The sequence below is a fragment of the Typopeltis vanoorti genome, chromosome 6, assembly GCF_054136105.1.
Source record: "Typopeltis vanoorti isolate ZY-2024b chromosome 6, IOZ_Tvanoo_1.0, whole genome shotgun sequence".
NCBI lineage: Eukaryota > Metazoa > Arthropoda > Arachnida > Uropygi > Thelyphonidae > Typopeltis > Typopeltis vanoorti.
Genome location: NC_143554.1, coordinates 101,455,721 through 101,483,184, shown reverse-complemented (window position 1 = coordinate 101,483,184; position 27,464 = coordinate 101,455,721). Strand labels below are relative to the sequence as shown.

The 27,464-nt window shown below is 35.7% G+C and overlaps 1 protein-coding gene across 2 annotated transcripts in view; it reads left to right on the top strand.

Moving 5' to 3' along the window:
* Window positions 1-27,464, top strand: part of LOC150105757 (TNF receptor-associated factor family protein DDB_G0272098-like) — a 176,145-nt gene that overhangs the window by 30,055 nt on the left and 118,626 nt on the right. For both annotated transcript variants that reach the window (XM_090394342.1, XM_090394341.1), the window contains exons 3-4: window positions 4,071-4,229; window positions 23,351-23,509. In XM_090394342.1, coding sequence (XP_090250468.1) covers window positions 4,071-4,229; window positions 23,351-23,509 — 318 coding nt within the window. The remainder of the gene's footprint in view (window positions 1-4,070; window positions 4,230-23,350; window positions 23,510-27,464) is intronic.

The following is a 27,464-nucleotide window of genomic DNA, read 5'->3' as shown; positions in this document are numbered from 1 at the left end:
AAACATATTTTATACTATTGTTTGTATAATAGAATACTTCCTTGTCACATTTGACAGATGCAAGTGTTTTTAACCATACACACACACACACACACACACACACACACACACACACACAGTCCTACCAAAATTCATGGTACACAGACATAATTTGTTATATACTACAGACAGTCAGGGGTGGCAAGTTTTTTTTTTTTTTTGGGGGGGGGGGCGTGCAAAATTGGCCTAAACTATACAAAAAATAAATCATAAAGTCATTTATTCCTTCTCTGCTGAAACCAGTCTTCAGGGTGTCATTAGTTAAATTTTTACATAAAACTTCATTGTGATGTATATTTTTTAAAAATCATAATAATTTAAAATGTTGTATGTTGCATTTAATATTGCACTGTCAGTGTTAATATCAGACAACGTGACAAAATAGCAGAACGCCTTCTATCTTGCATTTATTTCTGATTCCATTGTTGGCCATGAATTGACCTTGACCTGAGGGTAAATCTCATTTAACCAATGAGGAATTTCCTTAGACTACACTTAGTTTAGAGAAATTAGATGACACTGGCCTTATTTGTGCTTTTGCGAAGTTTCATGTCTCATGTTAAGACATGGCGCGTGCTCTAAAATTTAAAAAAATTATATTTACCATAGTTATGTGTTCGTGATTTAGCAGTTCTTCATTCTACATGACGTGATGAGCATTACTTACATGTAAGTTAATAGTAATACGTTATGAAAACAATATTTTTTAAGTTGTGTTGATAGTATTTGTGAGATTAATGAATTTTGGAGCAATAAAATTGATTTTTCAAATAAACTAACCTTTTAATAATTGCTACTTAATTATAATTGAATTAAAATTTACAGCAGGTGCATTTACTTCGCATTTGACGAGTATACTCGTCTTCGCTTGATTTTAATTCCTCACGCAGATGCACATTTTCAGAACAAAATTCCACTGTTAAAGGATTAATTGTCTCTCTTTCTGTATAAAATATAGTTTATGATAATTTTTCATTAAGTTATGAATTTTCATTAGCTAATGCTACTATTTAGAATTTATGATCAAACATGTTGAAGCCCAGCTTAACATCATTACATTTAATGCTTCATTAAAAGAGTTTTCTTGGGGGGGGGGGCAAAATATGCTATTGCACACTGCAGACAGTATGAAGGAGATCACCATAGCTTAATCTCAGAATGGCAGTGAGTTCACCCTAGGGAATTCATTGAAATTCTCCAGTGGAGGAGGATAATCTAGTGAATTCAATGCTACCAAAACAGTCTTGATTTATTTCTCATAAAGAAGATCTTGAAACCTTTTTTACTTTTGATAATCATTAGATCTTCAGTCAGAACCAGATTTCTCTTCTTGGATTGACATCTCTAAGCTTTTTTGTCACAAACATAATATCCTTAGCAGAACCGGCGCTAGGATCTTTGCCCCCTGCATGCAATTTCTGTCTAAGTACCCCTGTAACGATCCGGGCATGGTTCTTTTACGATAATAAAAATTTAAATTATTTGAAATTTCTTAAATAAATTTTGACAGAACAGCCATACGTTGGTTCACAAACCAGGAGTGTTGACTAGGCAAGATAATCATTAAAAGCCAGAATATTCAAAAAATTCTCAAAAGTTAAAGCAAATTTTGATAAAGCCACTTCATTTAATCATTGAATATAATGATACAGGGATTATAGCGACCAGAATCGCTAACAAAATTAAAATAAATTTTAATTAAATTTAAAATTTATTTGAACTGAAGTTTAAAAAATTCTTGCATTTTACAAGTTACTAAATATTTAGTAATTTGTAAAAATTTTTTAATTTTTATAAGTGGAACTATCTTTTAAGAAAATAAAAGAAACTCAGGATAGATGAGAAAATAAGAAAAGAATTCAGAAATAATTAGAACATTTATTATAAGTATTCAAAATATAACATCTTTACAGAATAACAGAAAATAAATTAAATTACATATATATACTTGAAATTTTTTTAAATTAAAATTTTAGGGTTTTTGATTTCATATTCACAAAATTAGAAATAATGGTTCCGCACATATATCATTTTCAATAGCTATTAACGGCAAACTAACAAGCCTATTTTGTGACATACTTGTTCTTAAGTAGGTTTTAATCAATTTCAACTTGCAAAAGGAATGTTCACTGCTCGCTACACTAATAGGTAAGGTTAATAGTATTCTTAAAGCAATTGAAAAGTTAGGGAAAGATAAATTATTGGATGCAATAAAATTAAGAATATCGAAAGGGTTTTGAATATTTAAATTATCCTTCCGAAAAATATCCCGTAAAGCGCACAACTCGTCATATAGTTCTATTGCATTTACGTCTTTATTGTTGCTGTCCTTTAAGAGAATCTCTGAATCGTCACAATTTTTTCGTAAATCTTCGTTATTAATTTGTAGTAATCTATACAAGAAATTGATGTTATCATAATATGTTTTTAGTTGTTCAAAACGTTCTATTAACGAATACATTGCAACGTCTAGAAATGAATAAAACGCATTCACTCTAAATTTATCTTCTGGTGATTGTGGCGTTTCGTCATGATGCTTGTAGTCAAATTGTCGTGTCTTCTTTCATCGTCAAACTTCCTTACCAGTTTTAAATTCTTGTTCTCCATCCACCTCTTTACTCAGTTCTTTTGCCGTGTTTAGAACTTCTTTAAAATTTGTATCTGATCGATACTATTATAAGAATATTTTTAAGTTTTCGATAGATTCTAAAGCAAGTGTAATGTTCATATTTTTGTCTTGAAGCATTTTACTCACAGGGTTTATTCTGTTAAGTAAATCATGCCAAGTTATAAGAGAGCAAATAAATTTGTAATCCTTTATTTTAGCACATAATGTTTGTGCTTCATGCTGAGTTTCTTTATTAAAATTTTCATTATTTAAAATTTCAAAAAGTGCATCGTAAATTTCTCCTAACTGATATCGTAAGGGCAGATTGCATTAATTTTACTTTCCCATCGCGTTTCTGATGGCTGTTTCAATGTTAATGTTTTTTACGAACTTTAAAAGGATTGCCCAACGTTTGTAAGAGAATGAGAAGAAAGTGTATATTTCTTGAATAATTGCAAAGAAACTAATTGTATCTGCATTCACTTTGGCTGCATCATTAATGATTAAATTTAGAGTATGAGCAGCACATGGCACGTAAAAACTTGAGGATTTTCTTTCAAAAGCAAATTTCGGAGCCCATATTTTTTCTCTTTCATATTTGCCCCATTGTCATACCCTTGACCTCGCATGTCTTCAATGGGAATGTTCCATTTTTCCAGTTGTTCAATTATTGTTGCACATAAACCACGTCCTGTGGAATCTGATATATCTGCAAAACCTAAAAGGTTTTCCCAGATTTTGACAATTCATTGTCACAGGATACAAAATGTTGATTATATATCCTGTGATAATTCCATTGTCACAGGATACTTGTTGATTCTATAGCACTGTATATACAGTGCTATAGAACCAACAAGTGGAGGAACCACATGTAAGGATCATCAAATCAGCATACATCAGTGTAGCAGCAACAAGTCATCTTAATGGAAACATTTCTAACATGGAAATAGTGGCATAAGACAAGGTGACACAATTTCCCCTGATACTATTCGCAGCATGTTTTAGCATAAATATTTTCAAACTTCTTGATTGAAAGAAAAAAGTCCGAAGATAAATTGCAGATATTCAAGCCATTTGCATAACATGGTTATCTTTACGTCCACATAAAATGAAAACTTGTTTTTCATTTTATTTTTTTTTACACTAATAGCATAAGCATTTAATTTTTTTAAACTTTTATTATAATTGTAAACTGTATATATATAATGTAGGCTTGTGTTATTTAACTGAAAATTCATTTTCTTTTTGTTCTAATTTCATGGGGGGGGGGGCTTCTCTTTCCCTTTTATTACCACTTTCAGTTCCTGCGCTTATTTTATTTTTGCCATAAATTGCTTGATAAGCTTTATCAAGGAGTAAGAAAAAATTTAAATTAATCTTTTTGCTTAAAATCTAAATATGTAAATTTTTCTAATTTCTACAGGAGCACAAAAGTAGTTGCGATTATGTTGTGGTTGATTGCATTTATTGCAATGCAACAATGAAATCTCAAACTCTAGAAAGTCACATAAATAATAGATGTCCTATGGTCGGGATGCAGTGTCCATACTGTTCAGAAAAAATTCCCAAGAAAGATTTTGAGGTATGTTTCAACTAATTTAATTATTTGTAATAGCAAAAAGGTACTAAAATACTTGGTTGCAGAAGATATTAAATTTATAAAAATGTAATAATCATTGTTATACAGCATAAAAACAATTATTATCATTATCCCAAGATCCCCATGGAGTTACTCATTGTGGGAGGTCAGTTTGTCACATACACAGCTCATCATACTGTGTCTTAAATACATTCAAAATTTCTGCAGACACCATACTAAGGTAATGCATTCCAATTCACAACTCTCCATGCAGAAAACCTGCTTCTCGCTCCCTTTCTGTAAGAAAGGGTGTAAGAAGCAGGTTTCCTTATACAGCTTCTGAGGATGACCTCTTGTTATCCCCCTCCCATCTCCCACCATTTTATGGAAAACTGCTTCATTGTTAATCCTATAATCCCTTACTGTCAATCCCTTACCAACTTGTACATCTCTATCATATCACTTCTCTTCCTCCTATCCACTAGACTCTGTAATTGCATCTTCAACTTTTCTTAATCCAGAGTTTCCTACTAAAACACTTCTTTACTTGTTATTGTTATTTTCTACACATTTGTATAATTTCTTCACAATCCATAGGATTCAGATTTTAATTTTTCTGATACCTTTCTGAAGATTTGTGTTTTTTATTATTATTATTATTATTAAGAGAGACCTCCAGGGAGTTGAGGACTCATTGAGGGAGGCCACATACTACACACACACACACACACACACACACACACACACCAACTGTCATACTTGTTCTTGAATTCATTCACACTGTACACACAACATCCAAAGACAATCTATTCCAATCATGCACCACTGAAAGAAAAAATCTAGCCCTTACACCCTTCTTAGCAGCATTCATTCTCAGCTTCTAAGGATGTCCTCTTGTCCTTTCCCCACCCTCCATAAAATGAAAAATTCTATCAACTGAAATCCTGTATGACTCTTTCAGAAGTTTGCGGGTCTCAATCATATCACTCCTCTTTGTTAGTGTCTGCAATCTATAAATTCTCAATCAGTATTCCATAATCCTGATATCATTTTTAACACTCTCCTTTGCACTCTCTCTCTCTCTCCCCCCCCACCTTATCAGATCACAACAGAAACCAGGAGACCAGAACTGTGCTCAATAGTCCAAGTGAGGTCTTATCAAGGCCTTGTAAAAAGGCAAAATGACATCCTTATCTTTACATGTCAAAGTTGGTTTTTGCCATTGCAGTTATCTTTTGAGTTGTATTTGCAATCTTTGCTACATGGCCCCTAAACTTCAACTTCCTATCTACTAACACCCCAAGATCCCTAGCCTCATCAGTTTCTTCTAGCATAATCCCACCAGTATAATACAAAAGGATATCTAATCACACCAAAGTGCATGACTACATTTACTGATGTTGAACCTGATATCCATTTTCCCATTCCCATAATACCAGCCTATTCAAATCATTCTGCAAGTACTGCATATCAGCTGCATTTCTGATTACCCTACCTATCTTTGCATCATCAGCAAATAGTTGTATGTTGCCTGTCAAATCCTTTCCAATGTAATTAATGTACAGATTGAATGACAGTGGACCAAGAACTGATCCTTGGGGTATATACTACTGGTTACCTTAAATCTTGCAGACTAACATCTCCTGTCTATCACTTTTTAATATGTCAGGCAGGTATCCTCTTATCCACGTTAATATTTTATAATCCAAACCCATATTCTCCAATTTATGCAACAGTCTCCCATGCTGTATTCTCTCAAAGCCTTAGCAAAATCCAAAAGTCTTCTTATGGTGTATCCATTCTTCTTGTCTAGTTCAGTGGTAACATTATTATAGAATGTGAGCAAGTTGCTAAAACATGACCTTCCCTTAGTAAACCCTTGGTGTTCATTGTAAAGTAGAGATTCACTGTCAACCCATTTCTAAATGAGAGCCCTAACCAATTTTTCCAAAATCTTCACTACCACTCCTAAGATACTAATGGGTTGATAGTTGGATGCATCAGTCTTTGCACTGTAAAATTCCATGTAGCTTAAAATCACCAAAGTGCTTTACATCGATTTTACAGAGGTCAAGTCTCATGAGAACTGTAAATAACCTTGTTTGTTTCTATGTATATTTTGCTAAATATTAATGTAGTTAACCCTATGGAAAGTGACTATTTACTGTTTTAACATCAAAACAAAGGCAATGCTTTGCCATCGGAACTTTGTATATAGTTATGTGTAAGAGCACAAGAAAGTTGTTTGTGAGCTCTGCGCGTGAACACCTTCAAAGCTAGTTTTAGAGAAGTTTCCGCTGCCCGACAAGGAAAATATCAAAGAGGTCTTCTAATTTTAGAGAAGTTTCTGCTGCCCGGCAAGACAAGGAAAATATCAAAGAGGTCTGCTAGTTTTAGAGAAGTTTCTGCTGCCTGGCAAAATATGATCAAAAGAGCTGCACGGAGGAGGAAAAAAAAGAACGGGCCAGCCTTATCAAAAAGATCAAGGAGAAATGCCAATTTTCTTCAGGGTTTACAACCCCTTAGTGCAAGGTCTCGAGATCGCAAATTAAAAGAGGACTGAGCCGATCATCAAGAGGTAGTCGGAACCAGAGCAGTGGCAGCAGAGAACGAGGAGAGGCAAGGCCCCTAGTTATGAAGCAGGAGAGTCCAGGTCCAATTGCCGACAGAGGAGTGTTGAGAGAGCAAAGGCGAAGCGTTGTTACCGAAAAGAGCCAGAGCCAGTCGGCAGCAGTTAAAAGCAGAAGTTCCCAAAGTAGGATCCAGAGGAGAATTTGCCCATGTGCTGAAACTTCTTGCATGTGCTATTCGAGTACTGCAGATTGCAGTCCAAAAGCCCGCCAATATCCCGACGTGATGCCGCTGAAGCAAGACACTCCTGAAGGAAGCTTAAGATCTGAGATGAAAGAAATGCCAGAAAGACTTTAGTGTAAGACTCTTGACTGAATGTGCAACACAACCTCTGTAAGTTCTATCCTTTTTGTACATTTTCTCTTATAATCTAGGAGATATGCTATAGATGGACTGTTGAGAATTAGTTTAATAGTAATAAGAAGTGTTTATAAGAGCGTTAATTGGCATGTTAGAAGTTGATATCAAATTTGTAAAAATGACTTAACAGAGTTAGCTATCCTCTTTGCGAGTAAACTAGAAGTTTAATAATTTGAATTGTAAGCAGAGAGTAAATAAGTTTTTGAGTTAAAGAGATTGTTCAGTGTTGAAGCAAAATGGTTATAATTTTATGCTGAAGATTTTTAGATGGGTGGAGAAAGCAATCTCCTTATCGTTTGATTCATGTATATTTCATATTAATGTAAATAAATATGTTTTAATTATTTGTTAAAAGAGTTCTGCCTGATCCTTTATTTTGCAATGCATTGTTTCTAAAAATAATCGAACTTGTGAGCGGAAAACAACTAAGACATTAAAAGCACAGTTTAATTACTTAAGAACCACGACTGTTTATGTAAACTTTGTTGAAGGAATTTACGCTTGTGAGAGATGAAGAGCCCATCATCTCCATGACCGAAAAAGGCGAGGCAGGTCTGCAGCTCAATCAAGTGCATGCTCATCATCTTTTTCGACATTAGCGGCATTGTATATCGAGAATTCGTCCTCAGGGGCCAGACCGTCAATAGCTAGTTCTACTGCCAGGTTTTAAGATGAGGGAGGACATTCGGCGAAAACGACCAGATCTGTGGCGCGCAAAAAATTGGATGCTCCATGACGACAATGCACCCTGTCACCGAGCTCTCCTCACACACGAGTTTCTTGCCAGAAACAACATGATCTCACTTTCGCATCCACCTTACTCACCAGATTTGGCTCCTGCAGACTTTGCCATCTTCCCGAAGATGAAGATCCAGCTCAAAGGTCACTGTTTTGACACCATTGCGGAGATTCAGCACGAATCGCAGGTGCTTGACATGCTACGAAAAGAAGACTTCCAGGACACATTCCAGAAGTGGCAAGAACGCTGGGAGCGCTGTATTGATATGCAAGGGGACTATTTTGAAGGTGATAGTGTGTAAACGTAGATAAATAAAGTAATTTTTTGTAAACAGAGCTAGCTTTTTGATACCACCTCGTACATTCTTTCCATTCGTACAGAATTTTCCCTGTTCTGAGACTCGTATTAAACAGCCTGGTCAAAAGAATAGCTGTTCAGCTGAACGCTCTTTTAGTACCCGTGCTGATATCCCATCAGCCCCTATTCCTATCCCAATGGCTTTAACAGGCCTTTAAGGCCCACAACCTTCCAAGCATGCTTAGATTTCGTAACCAAAGTACGAGGATTATCAGCCCCTATTTCTGAATCCTTATTCAGTTTGTGCAACAGGTTTAATACCTCCTTTTCATACACCTGAGTTTCTTCATCCTGTGAAGAGATGAAGAGATAGCAATAAACTCACTATTGCATACACCAGGTTGATAGCTTTTATCAAAATGGGCACTCATTAGTTGAACACCCTCTGCATTAAGTAGAGTTGTTCTTTCATAATGTAGTTTTTATTCCACACAATATAAACACTGGTTCCATGTTTAAAAAAAAAAAAAACTCCATTTTATTCTGCAAACAATTTATTCTGTATATTTATCCTGGCATGTTTCTGTATTTAATTTGCTATGTTTACAAAAAAAAAAAATGTACTTTGTAGCCGAAATGTTTTACTTATTTTGTAGGCATTCCACTTATTTTTTTTATATTGCTGATTTGTTAAAGCATTTTTTACATTACTTAATCCTGAAGACTATTTATTTACAGGTATGACATTATCTGCGTAAAATAAAAAATTTAGTTAAACTCCCAAGTAAAGCCAGTACAAGTCATCAGAACTTTTCAATTATAAATCAAATCACATAGATCACTATATGGATCATTACAAAGGAAATCGGCACGATAGCATCCACTTACTGTGATCAAGACAGAAAAAGTACTTGCAATAAGAGTATTTCATAATTGAAAAGCAACGAGTGACCTTTTTTTCCCCCTTTTTTCAAGAAAATATGTTAAAATTAGCACAACTGTAAATTGCACAGACTTAAAGACTCAAGTTTTACTTTACTTACAAAATATTTAAATGAAAAAAAAAGAAAATCAGCTAATGCCTTTTTGTTTCCATACAGGGAAACAAAAAGGCATTAGCCTTATCTAACTTTTGGAGACTCAGTGAGCAGTTCAATCTCCACTGGTAGCCAATCAGAGATAGCTGGCCCAAGGCTATCACTAATTAATCGGCACTCAGTGAAGAAGGCGGCTAGTAAGTGAAGCCATCTGGTGGTCCCTAACACAATATATTTAATGTCTGAGAATAATGTGGGTTCGATGGCTGATTTTCTTGAGTTTACGAGATGAAAAACCCAAGTTTCCAGGAGGAAAAACCCGCAAGCCAGTGCCAGAGATCGACTAACTCTGGAACTGGTCGAGAAAAGGCTTAGAAAAAGTCCATCTAGTCAGTGACTAGATTCGAATGCCTTTCGTTGTGCGGTCAAGTACTGTAGATTGCAAACGCCACTTCTACAGAGCTACACAGGCTCTATATTTAAATGAAAGATTTCATTTTTAGGAACTTACTTAGAAATGAAATATAATCAAAACAAACTCAACTAATACATTACATTTTAATACTAAAAAAACTCGAATTTTATAACAAAACAAATTTTTTAAAAAAATTTTCTTTGGCAACCTGTTTTAAAACAAAACCACCACTTCTGTAATCAGAGTTTGTTAATTCAGTGAACAGTGTTTTACTTTCAGTGAAACAAATGAGGAGTATTCCTTGTAATACTCCTCATTTACAAGGAATACTCCTTGTAAATGAGGAATATTCCTTAGTATTACAAGGAATACTCCTTGTAATACTCCTTATTTACAAGGAATACTCCTCATTTGTTTCACTTTCAGTGAAACAAATGAGGAGTATTCCTTGTAAACATGTGAGTTTTATTGGATGAAGTCTTCTGATCATTTTTCATAGTTACGTGGGAGGGGAAAAGAATTATTTTTGGGGAGAGAGAGAGAGAGGCAGGAAACTTTCTTGCTCTCCTAATATCAGTGTGCGACACAGAAGGGATAAATTTCCGACTTTCTTCTGATCATTATGGGGAGTGAGCCATGTTCTTAAAGAATTAATTTTTGCTTCAATTACAACATCTTATTCAGGATAAATACATCTGACTCATTATGACAATCCTTAAGCTAGCCTTGAATGCTCTAGCTTAGTCATGGTCAGTAAAGACAATAATGACTCCAGTTTGTGAAGTCACTTTCCTTTAGATTTTGACTGTTGAGATCTTTTGTGTATATAGCGGTTCTGATGCAGTTTCTTCAATGTTGAGGATTTTTTCAAAGAGACCTTCAGAATGAACAGGCTCTTTCACATCCTGTGATGTCACTTCAAGGCCGATATGTGCTACTTCAGTTACTTTTTTTTTTTTTTTGCTGTTATTGAGCTTGAATCCTTAATCAGGCACAATTTAAGGTCATAAATTTTTTCCAATATTAATGTGAATTTCCGTTTTATTCTCCCATGTTTTGCCAGTGTCATCTGCAGTGGCGAATCGTAGCTTGAAATTGTAGGGGTGCTGCAACTTTTGGAACATACATACACACTGTAAGTACAGTGTATGTGTGTTTGGATAAAATATCAAAATTATGGTAAAAATTAAAAAGAAAAATTAAACATGAAAAAATATTGTTTATTATCGATAAAATTATACAGTTTGGTATAATTCAAAATTACTTAAGAATAAAATATATTCTTCTTGTTTTGTTTCATGAAAAAATATTGTTTATTATCAATAAAATTATACAGTTTAGTATACCGGTAATTCAGAATTACTTAAAAATGAAATCCATTCCTTTAATTGTAATTAAAGGAATGGATTTACAATTTTTGGACATTACAATTAAATCCCTTAATTGTAATGTCCAAATATTTAAAGAGATGGAGTAAACACGATAAGCACTACAAACACTCTAACTGGCACAAACTGCATATAAACAACAGTGGAACTACATGACAGACAGTGCTGCATTACGCTAATAGCTCGCATCTCACTATGACGTGCATATGCTTGTTGGCATAGCATATGCATGTCACTGTGGTAAACACAGTGCTGCTAGCATCCTTCGCCTTCCTAAGTGCTACAAGATGGATTTTTATTATTTTTTATAAAAAATAAGAGAATTGTATAGGATTGTTGATGATAAAATTAAATATTATAAGCAAATATAAATAAATTAATAAATATATTTATATATCGAGAAAAATTGGGGGTGCTGCAGTGCCTGTGCATGAGCCATCCCTGGTCATCTGTATCATCTCTGATGTTATGGCTCTTCCAAAATTCTTTTAATGTCAGTTAGTCTTTACTGCAAAATATTGTTCAAACATGACCTTAATCCGCTTCATCTTAAAGTTTGCAATGATGCGTTGATTTGTTGGTCATATCAGTAAAGTGTTGAGTATCAGAAATTCACTTATGAATCCTGGGAATACTCAAGGTCTAAGTTATGGGTCTAAGTCAACAAATAGGAAAGCCTTCTTCACCATATTCTTAGTCTGAAGATATTGCTTTACCGCTTGGCATAAAATAATTAACAATCTTGAAAAATTTCTTGTCACATGTACCAAAATTTCTTTTGACAAATTTGATAGGTATATTCAACAAAAGTATCACTTCAGGGTCATAGACAATACTGGTTACTTTTTTTCTGATAGACTCCTAATACTGATACCATTACTTTCTCTATGGATGTAAATCTTTTAAGAATATATTTGAGTGTGGACTATATATAGGACATGAGGTATAAATGAGTTAGTGCATAGGATTCTGTTCCTTCATAATCCTGATGCTGTTGTCTGAATATAGCACCTCCAAATAGAATCTAATTATTGTTTTTTGAGTGCAACTATTTTTACTTCTTGCAGTTATTGATGTTATAAGCATAGCATTCAATTTGTTCAGATATTTTAACAACAGAACATGATACTTTTTTTTTTACTTTGAATTTGTGTCACAGAAGTATTCCAACTTTTTTGCAATAGTATAAAGGCAGGTTTCTTCTTGGCTATGTACTATGGAATTGTGCATGGCCAGGGAATTATTATTATTATTCAGGCCTCCATGGAGTCGAGAGACTCATCGTGGGAGGTCCTTAGGAAACACAAAGTCTATAATACAACTCCTTGAACTCATTGACTGTTCTTGCTCTCACCACTCTCTCAGGCAATGCATTTCATGGTTCAACCACCCTCCATGCAAAGAAACCACTCCTCACCCTCTTGCTCACAGCTTCCTTTTGTAACTTCCAGGGTTGGCCCCTTCTCATTGCTCCTTCCCACTGTTCCACCAAGCGAAAGAACTCCCCAGTGTCCACCCTGTAACTACCTCTCAACAGTTTAAAAGTCTCATATCACCTCTCTTTCTTTCCACCAAACTATGCAGTCCACGTTCCCTCAGCTGTTCCTCATGACTGATATTGTATTTATCCCTTTCAAATCCTGGGGACCAAATTTGAGAACAATAGTCTAAGTGTGGTCTGATCAGGGTCTTATAGAACGGAATGATAACTCTTTTATCTCTGCAGGTCATCATTCATCTTAGTATTGCAGCAATCCTCTGGGTTACCTTCACCACCTTTGCAATACGCTCCCTGAATTTCAGTTTTCTATCAATCATCACCCCCAGATCTCTTGTCTCTCCTACTTCCTCCAGTACAGCTCCTCCAATTGAGTATGCAGCCTCCCATCAATGGATCCCAAACTTCAAGACTTTATATTTTGCTGCATTAAACTGATGCCCCATTCATTTGCCCATTGTCTAGTTTATTCAAATCCTCGTGCAGGACTGCTATATATGCACTATTACTGATAACCTTTCCAGCTTCACATCATCTGCAAACAACTGAATATCCCCCCTCCCCCCCTGCAATCCATTGACAATGTCATTAATATAAAGGTTGAATAATACAGGTCCCAGTATTGAGCCCTGTGGAACCTCACTTGTTATCTTCTGCCTCCTTGATGTTGCTCTACCATACACAACTCTCTGATACCTATCAGACAGCCAATTCTGATAGGTATCAGTTGACTAACCCATGTGCTGCAACTTAAATATCAGCTTACCATGTGGCATCCTGTCAAATGCCTTTGCAAAATCCAAAAAAATGGCAGTATATGCCTTTCCCTCATCAACTGTTCTTGTCACTTTATAATAAAAGGCAATCATATTACTAAAGCAAGAGCACTCCTTAGCAAATCAATGTTGATTATCACAGATAATATTACCCTCATCTGACCAATGCTGTATATAGTCCCTCTCTAATTTCTCCAAGACCTTAACAACTATTGATGACACACAAACTGGCCTATAATTAGACACTTCCAGTCTGCTACTGCCCTTATGCAGCGGCACTATCTTGCCTTCCTTCCATTTATTGGGTACCTTTCCTGCAGCCAGACTTTTATTGAAGAGCCAGGCCAATGGAGCTGTCAGTTCTTTAGCACATTCTCTCAAAACCCATGGTGAAATACCATCCAGTCCCACAGCTTTACTGACATTCAGAGTACTGAGTATTTGGAACACACTCTCCTCTAAACCCTGAGCCTGCCCTATCCCTCTAGTATTTAAACCTTCTCCAGGATGAAATAATCCAATAAAGTGCTCATCAAACTCTCCACTATGTCCTCTGCATCAGTCACTCTATTTCCATTTTTATCACACAATATCATTCTTCCACAATCATTTCTCCTCCTACTGGCCACATAGCTAAAAATTCCCTAGGATTTTCTTTGGATCTTAGTGCCAATCTCTTCTCATATTCCAGTTTTGCCTTCCTCACCACACTAGTCACTCTCCTGGCCTGCGTCTTATATTCTTCGTGCATCTGCTCTCCATCCCTCTCCTTATAACCTTATATGCAGTTCCTATTTGATATTGTTTGTCATCCATTTACACCAAATTGTGTCTGCATCTTCATTCATGGAATGCAGCTTACTATTGCTACTAACAAATATTCCTTCACAATTTCCCAAGCACTAATGATATCCTGGCCTTCCAATTCTGCCCTCTGTGGAACTGCCCCAAGTTGATATCTAAGACTATTATAATCACCTGCCTTATAATTCCACATATGTTCCCTTTTCTTTGATACTCCTGCATGTCTATTCATCTTCCAAGTCAAAACACATGGTCACATCTCTCCAACTGGTGGGAGAGATGTTATCTCAGTTATTATCAGCTCTTCTGATGCTATGAGCAAATTCAAAACTCTTGAACCTCTTGTTCCCTCTATGACATTTGTCCCTCAAGAATTCTAGAAATTCCATTCCTTTATTATTACATGCATTTGTAGCAACACTCTACTAAATATCCTGTCTTGGCGACTTCTACCTCACACCATATGCTTTCAAAACCATTAGTGTCACAGCCTTCCAAAGTCTCCACTCTTAGAGGACATAAGTCATCACTTATCATAAGCAGTACTCCATCTCGTTTTCCTTTCCTATCCTGCTGAAAAATGCTATACCCTGCTACTTCAATTCCTGTTTTTATATCATTTTCTGTCAACCACGTCTCCGAGATCCCAATAATCTTTGGCCAGGCTGATGCTGTCAGTGCCACCAATTCGTCTCCTTTATTTCTGAATACTTCTGGCATTAGTATAAAGCATAAAAATGTCACTGCTTCTATACCTATCATTATCCCCCTCTAGACCCCCCCCTCACCTGGACTCTCTGTTACCTGATGTTATCCCCCCCTTTCCCACAAGAGGCCACCCCCTGCTACCAATCACCCTGGGAATTCTAGTTTCCCTGCATTGATACACTGACTCATTCAGAAAACAGCAATCCCTTCCTACCTCCTTCCTCATTCAAATGCAGGTGGTCTCTCACATATAATTCCCTTCTGTCCTCAAATGCCCTCCAAGCATCCACATATTTCAATCCTCTCTTCTGACATATTCTGGCTATTATGTTATTAAGTATTACTGCTCTTTTGGTCAGCTCATCACTATGATACCTGGGCAACACACATAATCTTTCCTCTCTGCGTTTTCTTTTGTTCAACCTCAAGCAAGAATCTCAGATCTCTCGCCACCCAATTTACATTGCCTCTCAAGTCATTCATGCCCACCATCACAATCATTTCATCCATCCTTTCACCCCTCTTAATTGCCATAGTCACACTTTCTATCGTCCCTCCAGGCAGACACTCCTCTGGCATCCTATCTTGCACAACCCGGATCATCAAGTCTCCATACATCACACCTCTTACCACTCTGTTCCTTGATTGCTCGCCTACAACCCTCACTCTCTAACCCTTTCTCTCTGTGTTTCCCTATTTACCTGCTGTCCTGGCATCACTCTATCCCTGGTTCCAGTACTCTCTCTCGCATTCTTCTCATTTCCTCTCTTCTACTGTTTTTATTCTCTCCTTTTCTATCATTCCCATACCCGTCTCTCTCTCTCTCTCTCTCATTCCCTCTCTTCTACTGTGTAAAATCGTGTATAGAAGGATTTTTATACAAAAATACCTTATATACCGATTTTACTGGTAAACACGATTCATTAAAAATACTTGTGGGCTAATAGAAAAATTTTCATATTTTCTAATTTGAAAATATTTTTGTATATTACTGAATATTGTCACCCCAAAAGGGTTTTTGTAGAAGAACAAAAACCCTTTTGGGTTTTTGTTCTTCTACAAAAGTAAGATAAATTGTCTAAAGAAACCTCTTAGTTTCTTTAGACAATTTAGAATTACTGTCTAAAGTTTCTTTAGACAGTAATTCTAGATGGATTAGGGTATTAACTAATGACCTGGGGCAACTGCAACCTCGAAGATCCATATTGCAAGGGGGGTTTTGCACTTTAATGCAATGACCGAAAAAAAGGTAGCGAGTGCAGAACAACGTATAATACCCAAGGGATTAATACGTAGCAGAACCCAAGGTCATCGGAGAGATATGAGGGGATTTGCTACGGCGATATGGAGCTTTTTAGTGGTTTTGGTCAGCGAGAAGTTACGAGGTCACATGAAGTTACGGGCTCGAGAAGGCGACGAGGTCAGCAAGGATCGAGCATTTACTGGGATAAGATGTACGTTACGGCGACGGAGTTTTGCTAATCATTGTAGAAGATGATTCGCAATCGCCAACAGGACCTGCATTCCAGCCATTAGATGCCAGAAGTGCGAAACAACTAATTTAAGTTATTCCTAGAAGAAAGTAGATACTGGAGTTCAATGCCGCCAAGTTCCCGACTCTGGAAAATAGTAAGAGGAGATTTCAATAATCCCGGAGAAAGTACCCGTGTTCGTTGCTTAAGGGCGGTAGAAGGAATCGATTCCAAGGATCAATCGGAGAGGACCAGACAACTGTTTTTAAAGTAAGATCTTTCTGTTGTTTTAGCTATAGACAGAATTGTAATGGTGACTTGTAGAGTTTGTTTGTTGTGATACTTGAGGACTTTAGGCTTTATACTAACCTTTGAATGGTCTTGTTAAATTATATATGAGAGAAAACTTGGCTAATTGTTAAGGTGAAATATTGCGTGTTTAATATTATTGCTAGTAGCTATGCCTGAGTTTGTTTAAGTGAGATTGCTTTAAGTGTGATAAGGTGTTAACAAAGGAAATATTATAGACGTGGTCTTACAAAAATTGTCTTCATAAGAGTAGTAATTGTGAATTGTACTGAGAATTGCCTTTGAAGCATAGAACCTGATTTACTTGAATCTTTAGTTTTAACCTTTTGTACATTTCCTTGATGATAAATAAATTGTTTTCATGTTTAAATAACTTGCCTGATTTCTATTTCCAATGCACTAATTCGAATCTGTGTGTCCTAAAGTTAGATTGCCACTTCTGTAGATTAGTAAATATACGTTGATAGATAAAAGAGGAAAGTTCCCTACATTTTACTGTGTGTTATTCTTTTGGATGGAGATTCAACTCCTACCCACGAATTTGGTGGTGCAACTGGAAACTAAATAAATTTTCCAAATTCAGTTGAGAATAAACACCAGTAGGTCAGACAAAGAGATTGGCTCCAGCCAGAGGTGATTTCTTTGTTCTGTAAATTTTGCACACGTGAGCTTTATTATTTGCAGCCATAAGTCAGAAGTATAGTAAAGGTTAAGAAGAAAGGTTTAAATGAGATAACTATAGTTTTTACAAAGGTGCAGAAGACAAGATATATTTGAAGATTTGATAACATATTTTAATAAGATAATAATAGAATAAAAACATTTTAACAACTGCTCCTATTCTCTACTCTTCTATCATTCCCATACCTCTCTCTCATTCCCTCTCTCCTACTGTTTCTATTCTCTCCTCTTCTATCATTCCCATAACTCTCTCACTCTTTCTCTAATTCACCTTGCATTGATCTCTTCCATTCACCTAATCTCATCTCGTTCCTGAGACATTCCTCCTCCTACTCCTCTTTCAGCTCATCTGTCTCTCTCTGCAAGTTAGTCACTCTTACTCGCCATTCATTCTCCCAATCCAGACCATCTCCGAAAACTTCAGTCATTCAAGTCTTCCTCACTCGCAACTCTTATTTTTTCATATTTCACTCGTCATTCTCTCCTATCACACTACTCATCGCCTGACATTCATTTCCTTCCCTGATGCAACTAGGTCGGTTATCGAAATATTTACTTTTGTGCATATATGCACTCCCCCTTCTCTCACCCACCACATATCCACTCCGGACATGCATACATGCCACAAAATCCTTTATTATGTTACACGTGTCCAGAGTGGATGTGTGGTGGGTGAGAGAGGACTTGGTGACACGGCATTTGTAATTGGAGCTGCGGCCATCATTCACTTACTGCTGAGGAACTACTAAACTAATCTCTAAATATATATAAACGCTAGATAAACTAAATGCTATATAAACACTAGATAAACTAAATGCTATATAAACACTATATTATGTGTGTGTGTATATGTGGTCGACCTATGTCATCCTTGGCATGCATCGTTTTGACTTTACGGCAGTAATCCCATAAATAATTTAAAAAATGAATTTCTACTTGAAGCAGCATGACGTAAAATTCAAACGTCGCAGGCGAACTTGTTTGTGAGTGCGGCGGAAGAATATGCTGTTACACGCCGTTTATTTGGGAGAGGTGGCACTGCTTGGGTCCCAGCATACACTCTTTGGGTACCGTGTGCTTTGTTTACATCCGCTCTCTCACTTTTGTGTTTGTGTTTTTTTGTGACTTTTTACCCTTCAATATGGTTCCCAAACGTAAGATAGACTCTTCTGATGGCAGTGTGTCGAAGAAAAGTAAAGCCATTACATTAGAAGTGAAATTAGACATTATTAAAAGGGCAAAAAAAGGGAGAAACTGCAACGAACATCGGCCGCGCATTGAACTTAAGCCGTACCACAGTCGGGACTATTATCAAGGATGAAGTTTGCATCCTTGAACACGTGAAAGGATTGGCACCCATGAAATCGACTGTGATTACGAAAAAATAGGTTCATGATTGAGGTGGAAAGGCTTCTTGTTCTTTGGCTGGAAGATGGCCTAGTTCTGTTTCTTGATATATACGTATGACTTTAGGGTGTTTTAGGTTAGGCTATGGTAATTCCTTCTTGCATCGAAAATCGCCTTACGTCGGTCCGTAGAAACGGATCTCCGACGTAACTCGCAGACCCCCTGTACTTAAACGCTATATTTAACTATACTGAATAGCGAAAACTTATCTTCACTTCCACCACAAATCCTTCTGTCTCTGACTTCACCTTCTCAGTAACCCAAAATAACACAATATATAACAACGAAACTCCAAAAGCAGCACCACTAAAGGTGTTAGTGAGAAAAAATAATAAAAGAATTCACACTATACATTGTTTAAAAAACACTTTTTTTTTACCACAGCTCAAATCCACTGCCACGTGTTTCAGCGACTCTAGAGCCACCTGAAGTATATAAGTGTTTATGCACACATGGACTCCATTATTCAACATTCATGTGGACAGTATTGATTGTGAAATGTTTAGACAAATTAGTTGGGCAAGTAAAAGGAAGATGATACTAATAGATTTTAATTATAGGAATGTGGATTGGAAAGAAGAGATTAGTGTATAGTAACAAGGAGAGTGAAATTTTTGAGTTTTTGCAGGATAACTATCTAAAGCACCATGAGGTTTATCGGTGTTGGATTTGGTGATATCCTGAGAGGATGTGGTTGTGAATGACGTATCAACACTACTACCTGTTGGTGAAAATGATCATGCGGTATTCGTTTGGAAGGTGGTCAAACAGGAAAATATTATCAAGTCTATATGTCGATTATAAGGTGGGTGATTATGAGAAGTTCCATAGTCAGCTAGCATCAATATATTGGGTTGATGAATTGAGCTATCATATACGAGAGAGATAAATCAAGGAGTCTGACAGGGATGTCCCCCCCCCCAGCAACTCTTTTTTTTAATATATACCTAAATGGAATAATTCCAATCAAGGTATTAAACTTTTTCCTACTGTGAACTTAAACACTCTCCTTTTTTTGCCAATGACCAAATAATAATTACAAATTCTGAAGATAATTTACAGAAAGCTATTTTAAATCTAAATGAGATAGCCAAAGATTATGGAAAGATAATATCAACAGAAAAACCAAAAACTATGGCCTTTAACCTCCCTACTGGCCAATGTGGATGAAATAGTGACACCAAATTGCACTTCTTATCCATGTTATTCAATGGGTTTTAGAGCTTCATATCCAGATTTAGCTGGATGTCGTGGCCAGTTGGGGGGGTTAAAGGACAGTATCCAGTAAGAACTAAAATAGTAATCGATAACAAGATTTTAGAACAGGTGAATTCATTTTACTACGTAGGTTGTATGATTACATATGAAAAAGATATAAACCTAAAAATTGCAGAATATTTAAAAATAACAATGGTAATTAACTCTATATTTAAACCAAACCTAGTTCAAAAACAAAACAGACTAAAAGTATACGATACATTAGCCCTACCAGTCCTATTGTATGGAAGTGAAATCTGGACAATAAAACAAAAAGACAAAGATTAATAACAGCTGAAATGAAGTTTATGAGAAAAACTGCAAAGTATACTCTATTTGATCAGAAAAGAAATGAAGAAATTATGAAAGAATTGAACCAGGAATCAGCAATAGAAAAAATTAAAAATATAAACATAAATGGATGGAACACATTCAAAGAATGAAAACAGAAAGATTACCATAACAAGCCTTAAAGTACAAGCTATTAGGAAAAAGAAAATCAGGGCGTCCTCTTAAAAGATTCAATGATAACTTCTAAGGCTGGAACAGGCCACTCTAGGTCTAAATCCTTAATAGGCATGATGATGATGAATTCTGTAGAAAAGATGTTGGCAGTGCATAAGAAATTTATCTAAACACAAGCATAACTTATTGCATAACTGCATACCAAGAGTTAAGTGAATAAATAGAGTAGGAGTGAGGTGGATGAACAGTGAAATCAAGCAGTGTTATGGAGGAAGTACAAGACAGTTTGCAGTGAACAAATGCATGAAGAATATAAAGTGCAGGCCAGAAATGTGACAAGCATGGTTGAAAAAAAAAAAAAAAAAGTAGAACATGAGGAGATTGGTCAGTCAGGTCAAAGCTAATCTAAAGGAATTTTTCTATTATGTGCCAAGCAAGAGAAAAATAATTATGGCAGGTTGATACTGGTGGATAGTTATGGTAGAAGAGTAACCATAGAAAATGATATAGTGGAATTATTTAATGAAAACTTCATCAGTGTATATCATAGTGGTGTGAATGATGTTGTGCAACATGTAGAAGGGAGGCAAGAATTAGGAGTATTAAAGATGAAAGAATCAGAGGTGTATCAAGTGTTGCTTGGGTTAGATGTTAATAAGGCTGTTGGAATGTATGACATATCACCATATATATTTAAAGAATTTGAAAAAGAGTTAGCTAGGCCCTTGTCCTGTTTATTTAGTGAAAGTCTAGCAGTGGGAAGGTTCTTGAGGAGTGGAAAGAAGATAAAATAATACTTCTCCACGAGCATGGTTTGAGAACAGAAGTTTCCAATTATAGACTGGTCTGTATATCTGCAGTTGTGATCAAAGTGTTGGAAAAATTGATTAGAAACAGAATACAGGATTGGGTTGATGGACATAGGATTCTTTATGATGGTCAGCATAGGTTTGTGAAGGGCAGGTCTTGTTTTAGCAATCTGCTCATGTTTTATGATAAGGTGACAAATGTGTTGGATAAGGGATAATCATGTACAGTTATATTCTTGGACTTTGCAAAAGCATTTGATAGATTACCACATAAGTTGGTATACAAGCTGCAAAGAATGGAAATAGATAGTACATTGGTTAGATGGATTGGAGATTGGCTCTCTGAACAATACCAGCAAGTTGTGTATGATGGAGCCATCCCAGAAAGGAAGGTGACTGATGGCATGCCTCAGGGTTCTGTTCTGAGGCCCTTTCTGTTGAACTTATTTGTTAATGATATTTCATGTGGATTAACTGGGGATCTTCAAATGTTTGCTGATGATGCAAAGTTAGGTAGAATTATCTGGAGTAGTGCTGATTTTAATTCTCTACAGGAGGATTTCAATAGACTTAGCTTGGACATATAAGTGGGGGGTTGCAGTTTTAATATAAATAAATGCAAAGTAAATGAGATTCAGGATCTTGGAGTTGATGGTAAACACTAGACTGAAATTCCAGGGGCACATCACATGTGTTGCAAAGACTGCACGTTGTATTGCTGCTGCGATAAAAAGTACAGTGACATGTAGGGATGATGAGGCAACAGCACCTCTATATTTAAGGCATTGGTCAGATACATGTGGACTGTTGTGCTCAGATTTGGTCACCTAGTTTTCATTGTGATGTAATGTGAAAACACTAGAGAGGGTCCAAAGATGAATAACCAAATTGATCTGGAATGACTTCTAATGGGGCTATATTAATCAAGTACATATAATAAACAACTATGTTATATCAACTAGTTTCACTAACTAAGGCTGTTGGCATCTTCAGGGTACATAACTGATGTAAGGCACTAAAAAGTAAAAAAACTGTTACAAACTATAATGAACCGATTCCAATTATATTAGACAAAGAACAGAGCATCTACAATACATGCATAGAGCATGCATGATCTTAGTTGTTTATTATATATACTTGATCAATATAGTCCCATTAGAAGTCATTCTAGAGCTTTTATGGTCAAGAAAATTAAATGTTTTTTAACCAAATTGATATCAGGACTTTGGTGTGTTGGTTATGAAGAACGTTTGAGAGAATGTGGATTACAGAGGTTTGTGGATAGGAAGAAAAGAGGAGATACAGTAGAGACCTTTGAGTTGAGGGATTCTATCAGATTAATAGAGAAAAAATTATAAAAAGAGTGGATATTAAGATAGGAAGAACAAGAGGCCATCTCTGGAAGTTGTATAAAGATGTGGTGAAGAAGGGAGTGAGTAGATTTTTTTATGTGGAGAGTTGTCTGTGAGTGCAGGTAGTGTAAATAACATCAAAGCTCATTATGATAGCATGTTACTAGTTGAGTGAGCCTCCCATGATGAGTCTGTTGACTCCATGGAGGCCACCAAATAATAATAATAAATTATTTTATACATGAATTTAGCTCTCTCAATGCTACACTTTCTTTATCAGTTTTCTCATTATTTTTTGCTTTCTATGTTGCTATTGAATGAAATGTTGTGTGATGTCATAGATTTCATCAGTGACATCCAGGTTCTTCACTCTATAGTTAGCGATATAGCTGTCAGTCTAGAAGTAAATATCTTCAAAAATCTTCATTGAAATATTATTATTCTAAAATTTCTTCAGTAATTTTATATATATCTAAAATCCTTTGCACATTAATTAAATGTAAAAAAAAAAATGTACTCTATATGTTGTACTAGTGTATGTCACAAAAAAAAACAAAAAAACCCTAACATTTTGTTAAATACTGATGTAATTATAAAGGTTCTCCTGTTTAGTATTTAATAGAGAATGGATGCTCAGTTCTCCTGGAAGAATTGCATGTAGTTTATTTATGGAACGTGATTATTCTGATAACCTTTAAACTATATTTTGTAATTTGCAGAAACACAAAAATAAGTGTGGCTCTGCTAAAGTGCATTGTCCTCATTGTAATGCTTCAATGAAACGTCAAACATTGAATGGACATATAGATGATAGATGCCCACAGGTCATTCTGAAGTGTCCATTCTGTTTAGCACAAATTCATAAAAAAGAATTTGAGGTAAGTGTCAATTTCTGTATATATTTTCAGTTGAGAAAATGCATTAAAATAAATGTCCAATATTTTGTATTATTTATTTGCCAGTGGGATAAATTTTACTGTATTCTACCTAGAATGAAAGATAATAACAAGACACAAGAAAATGAAGTAAAGCATGATTGCTACTTACACATTCAAAAAATAATTTTGAGAAGAAATTATGGAATATTTTTTTATAAAAATTTTTTTAGGAATGGCTAAAACAGCAGTCAGACTTGTCTAAAATCCAGAAGGATGGATCTATCTCCACAGGAACAAAGTTTAGTATTCTGGATGCAGCTCTTTTTCCAACAGTGACTGATTGTGAAACTTGGAATCTAAAGACTCTGGTAGGGAAAGGATAACCACTTTTGAGATGTGGTGATGTGATGAAAGGATGATACCGATGCTAGAAAGGATTTGGTAGAACTTTAAGGGCTCCTTAAGGATATTGACAGATGAAAGCTGAAATGTTTTGGATATGTTGGGAGGACAAAGGAGTTCTCAAAACAGTAATAGAAGGTAAAATTCCTGGAGAAAGAAGAAGGGGATAGACCCTCAATGAGATGGATGGATGATGTGAGTGTATGAAGTGACCGATCTTTAGAGAGTTAAAGTCTCCAGAAAAACATACAACAGGACCACCAGGTGAGGACTAGTGTGGCACATCACTGAAGAATGGAGTGACTATATGGCATCTGATGATGTCCACTGACTAGATGGATGAATTATGTAATGTTGCAACTTGCATCTTTTCTAGGTCCAGTACAACTGCTTATTCAGTTTGCTATAAAATATTAGTGCCAGCATTGATTGTGACTAATCTATTCAAGTTAAAAATTGAAGAGGAAGGAAGAAAGAAAAAAAAGGGAATGTCATTTGTATTGTATTATAGCTTTCATCAAGAAAGAGTTCTTTGTATTTGAAAGAATAAGCTTTTTCTTTCAAAAAACATGGTTAAATACTATTGACAAATTGCTTAACAGGATTACAAAGAAAAATTTCAATTTTTCACTCATGAATTTGCACCTAGAATCAGTGCATGATGTAACAATCCCTGGATTATTGATGGTGAAAAATACAAAAAAAAATTTGAAACATATTTTATTTGTATATTGTAATTAATGTCAGAGGTTGTTTGTGGTGAAACCGTGATCTGGTTGGAAAAAGGATAAGCAGAAGATCTAGTTATCTGCAGTGTCTGTAGCAAGTCTTATCTCTGAATATGCAAGCCTTCAGTTTGTAGTAAAATTAATCTGATTAATGCTTACAACTTAATTATTTAGAACTGACCTGACAGTGTAGCTAGCTGAATACCCAACTTCACCGTTCATCATCATCATCACGAACCATGGGCTCACTGCCCGTTGATGTCTGATGCCTGTTTTACTATCTTCTTCCACCTTTCTTTGTCCAGTGCACAGTGTTGCAGTTTTTGTACACCCATTCCACACCAGTCTTTTATATCATCTATCCATTGTCTGTATGGTCTACCTCTTCTGTTTAAACCATCCAAAATACCAAACATAAATGTCTTTATCTTCTGGTCCTCACTCATTCTACAGATGTGTCCAAATAATTGCAGCTTCCGTTTTATAATCTTCTGCGTTAGATTCTGTTTTGGTTATATCTTCTGATAGAGCTCTTCATTGGTGATTTTCTGTACCCATCCTATTCTTAGAATCTTCCTGTAACAAGTTCTTTCAAATGACAAAATTCTTTTTCTTGATTCCTTATTTATTACCCATGTTTCAGATCTGTATAGTACACCGCTGAAAATGCATGTTTCTAGTACTCTTAGTTTTGTTTGCAGACTGATCACTTTACTTTTCCAGATGTTATCCATGGCCTTCAGATTTGTTCTTCCCTTTGCAATCCTGATCTTTATTTCTTTTTTACAGTCCAAGTCATATGTCATTCCCAAATATGTGAATTGTTCTACATTTTCTATATCAGTTCCATCCACTTGTATCTTTTGTTTCATGTTCTTCTCACCAAATACCATTGTCTTTGTTTTTTCCAAGTTCCAAGTTCATAACAAGTCCAAATCTCTTCCCTTCCTCATTTAATAGTTTCAGTGTTTTTTTGTAGTTCTCTTTCGTCTTCTTCAATAATAACAGTCATCTGCAAATCTCAGATTGTTAATTCTCATTCTGTATATAGATATTCCTTTGGCATCTTCCTTTAATTTGTCCATTGCTCTTTCTAAATGTGCGATGAAAATGCTTGGTGATATTGGGTCTCCCTGTCTAGTACCTCTGCTTGTTTTAAACCATTTCCCCAAATCATCACCTATTCTAACTGCTGCAACTGCATTCTGATAAACATCTTTTAATATAGCTATTAGTTTTTTTTATCAATTCCATAGGATTCCAGAACTACTAATGTCACTTTCTGGTCAATACTGTCAAATGCTTTCTGAAAATCAACAAAGCAAGTATATGTGTTTTTGTTTTTTCTCCTAGCTTTCTCTGCTATTAACCATTGTCAGCTTCACTGTTGCTAATGTATAATTTCTGTTCTTAATCAGTTCAGAGTTTTGGCTTAAAGTATTCCTTCATCCACTTCAAGACCCTGCTGTTATGATGAGATCAAAACACTATTTTTCCTTGGCCAAGTTTGATCACTCAATTGTATTTTCTTGTGAACTAGTGCCAGAAATTTATGCTGTTGACCAAATATAATCATAGTTTCCTGGATCATATACTGTAACTAGCCCAATGTTTACAAGTTGATAGTCTTTGTACAGCACACACACACACAGAAGACTGGCCTTGTACAATTTTTGCACCAAATTTGTTACAGCAGTAGTGAATTTAGTTACAGAATTCTGAAGACTTGGTATGGGTTTATTTAAGAGTATAACAATAAAGAACTGCAATTGAAATCTGTAACAAATTTGGTATACAAATGGTACAAGGCCAGTACCATTAATTATTTGATATAAGGCCTAATGCCACTTTCCTTCATGATGTGATCAGTATAAAGGATGATGAAGAATGGAGGTAATATGCACGATTGTCTCAGTCAGATCATCTTCCTGTGCCTCTTTCATTTCTAACTGCTGACTTGCAATTCAAATATAGACAGTGTATTGCTTAGCCATGTCTGAACAGTTTTTTCTCTATGCACTTTGTTGGTTGCGTTTTCCAGGTCTACAAAATATAAATATAGATCCTTGTTTTATTCCCATGGTTACTCCGCTGTTTGGATTGGTAATTGGCTTTCTGATATCAGAGAAAGAATGTGTGTGGAGGGGAGGGATGGATACAGTATCACTGAGTAGGAAAGTTACAAGTCCATTACTGTTCAATTTTTGTCCATGATATTCTCACTTGGACTACAGGAGATATTCAATTTGTTTGCAGATGTGAAGTTTGGGGGGGATTATAAGTAATAGTACAGATGTGTTGGCTCTTCAGGTGGATTTAAAAAGCTTGAAAGGTTGGCAAATGAATGGGTACATCAGATTAAAATGATTCTAAATGTATGGTTTTGAAATTTGGGATCAACAGATGGGATGTTTCATACTTAGTGGAGTTTATCTGAAAGAAGTAGAGGAAGTAAGGGATCTTGGGATGATTGTAGATAGAAATTTGAAGTTCACAGAACATATTGCAAAGGGTGTGAAGACAACCTATAGAATTGCTGCAATATTGAAGAGGACATCGACCACCAACAATAAGAGGGGTGGTCCCATTTTATAAAGATCTGATCAGATCACATCTGGATTACTGTGCTCAGATCTGATCACTAGGATTTGAAGGGAATGAAATAACTTTGGAGAGGGTGCAGACAGATAACATAAATGATATGAGATCTTAGAATGTTAGTTATGAAGATAGAACAAAGGTATGCAAACTATAACAGTTTAGTGGATAGAATACAAATGGCGGTGGGGGTATGATTGAAATATTCAAACTGTTGAAAGATATAT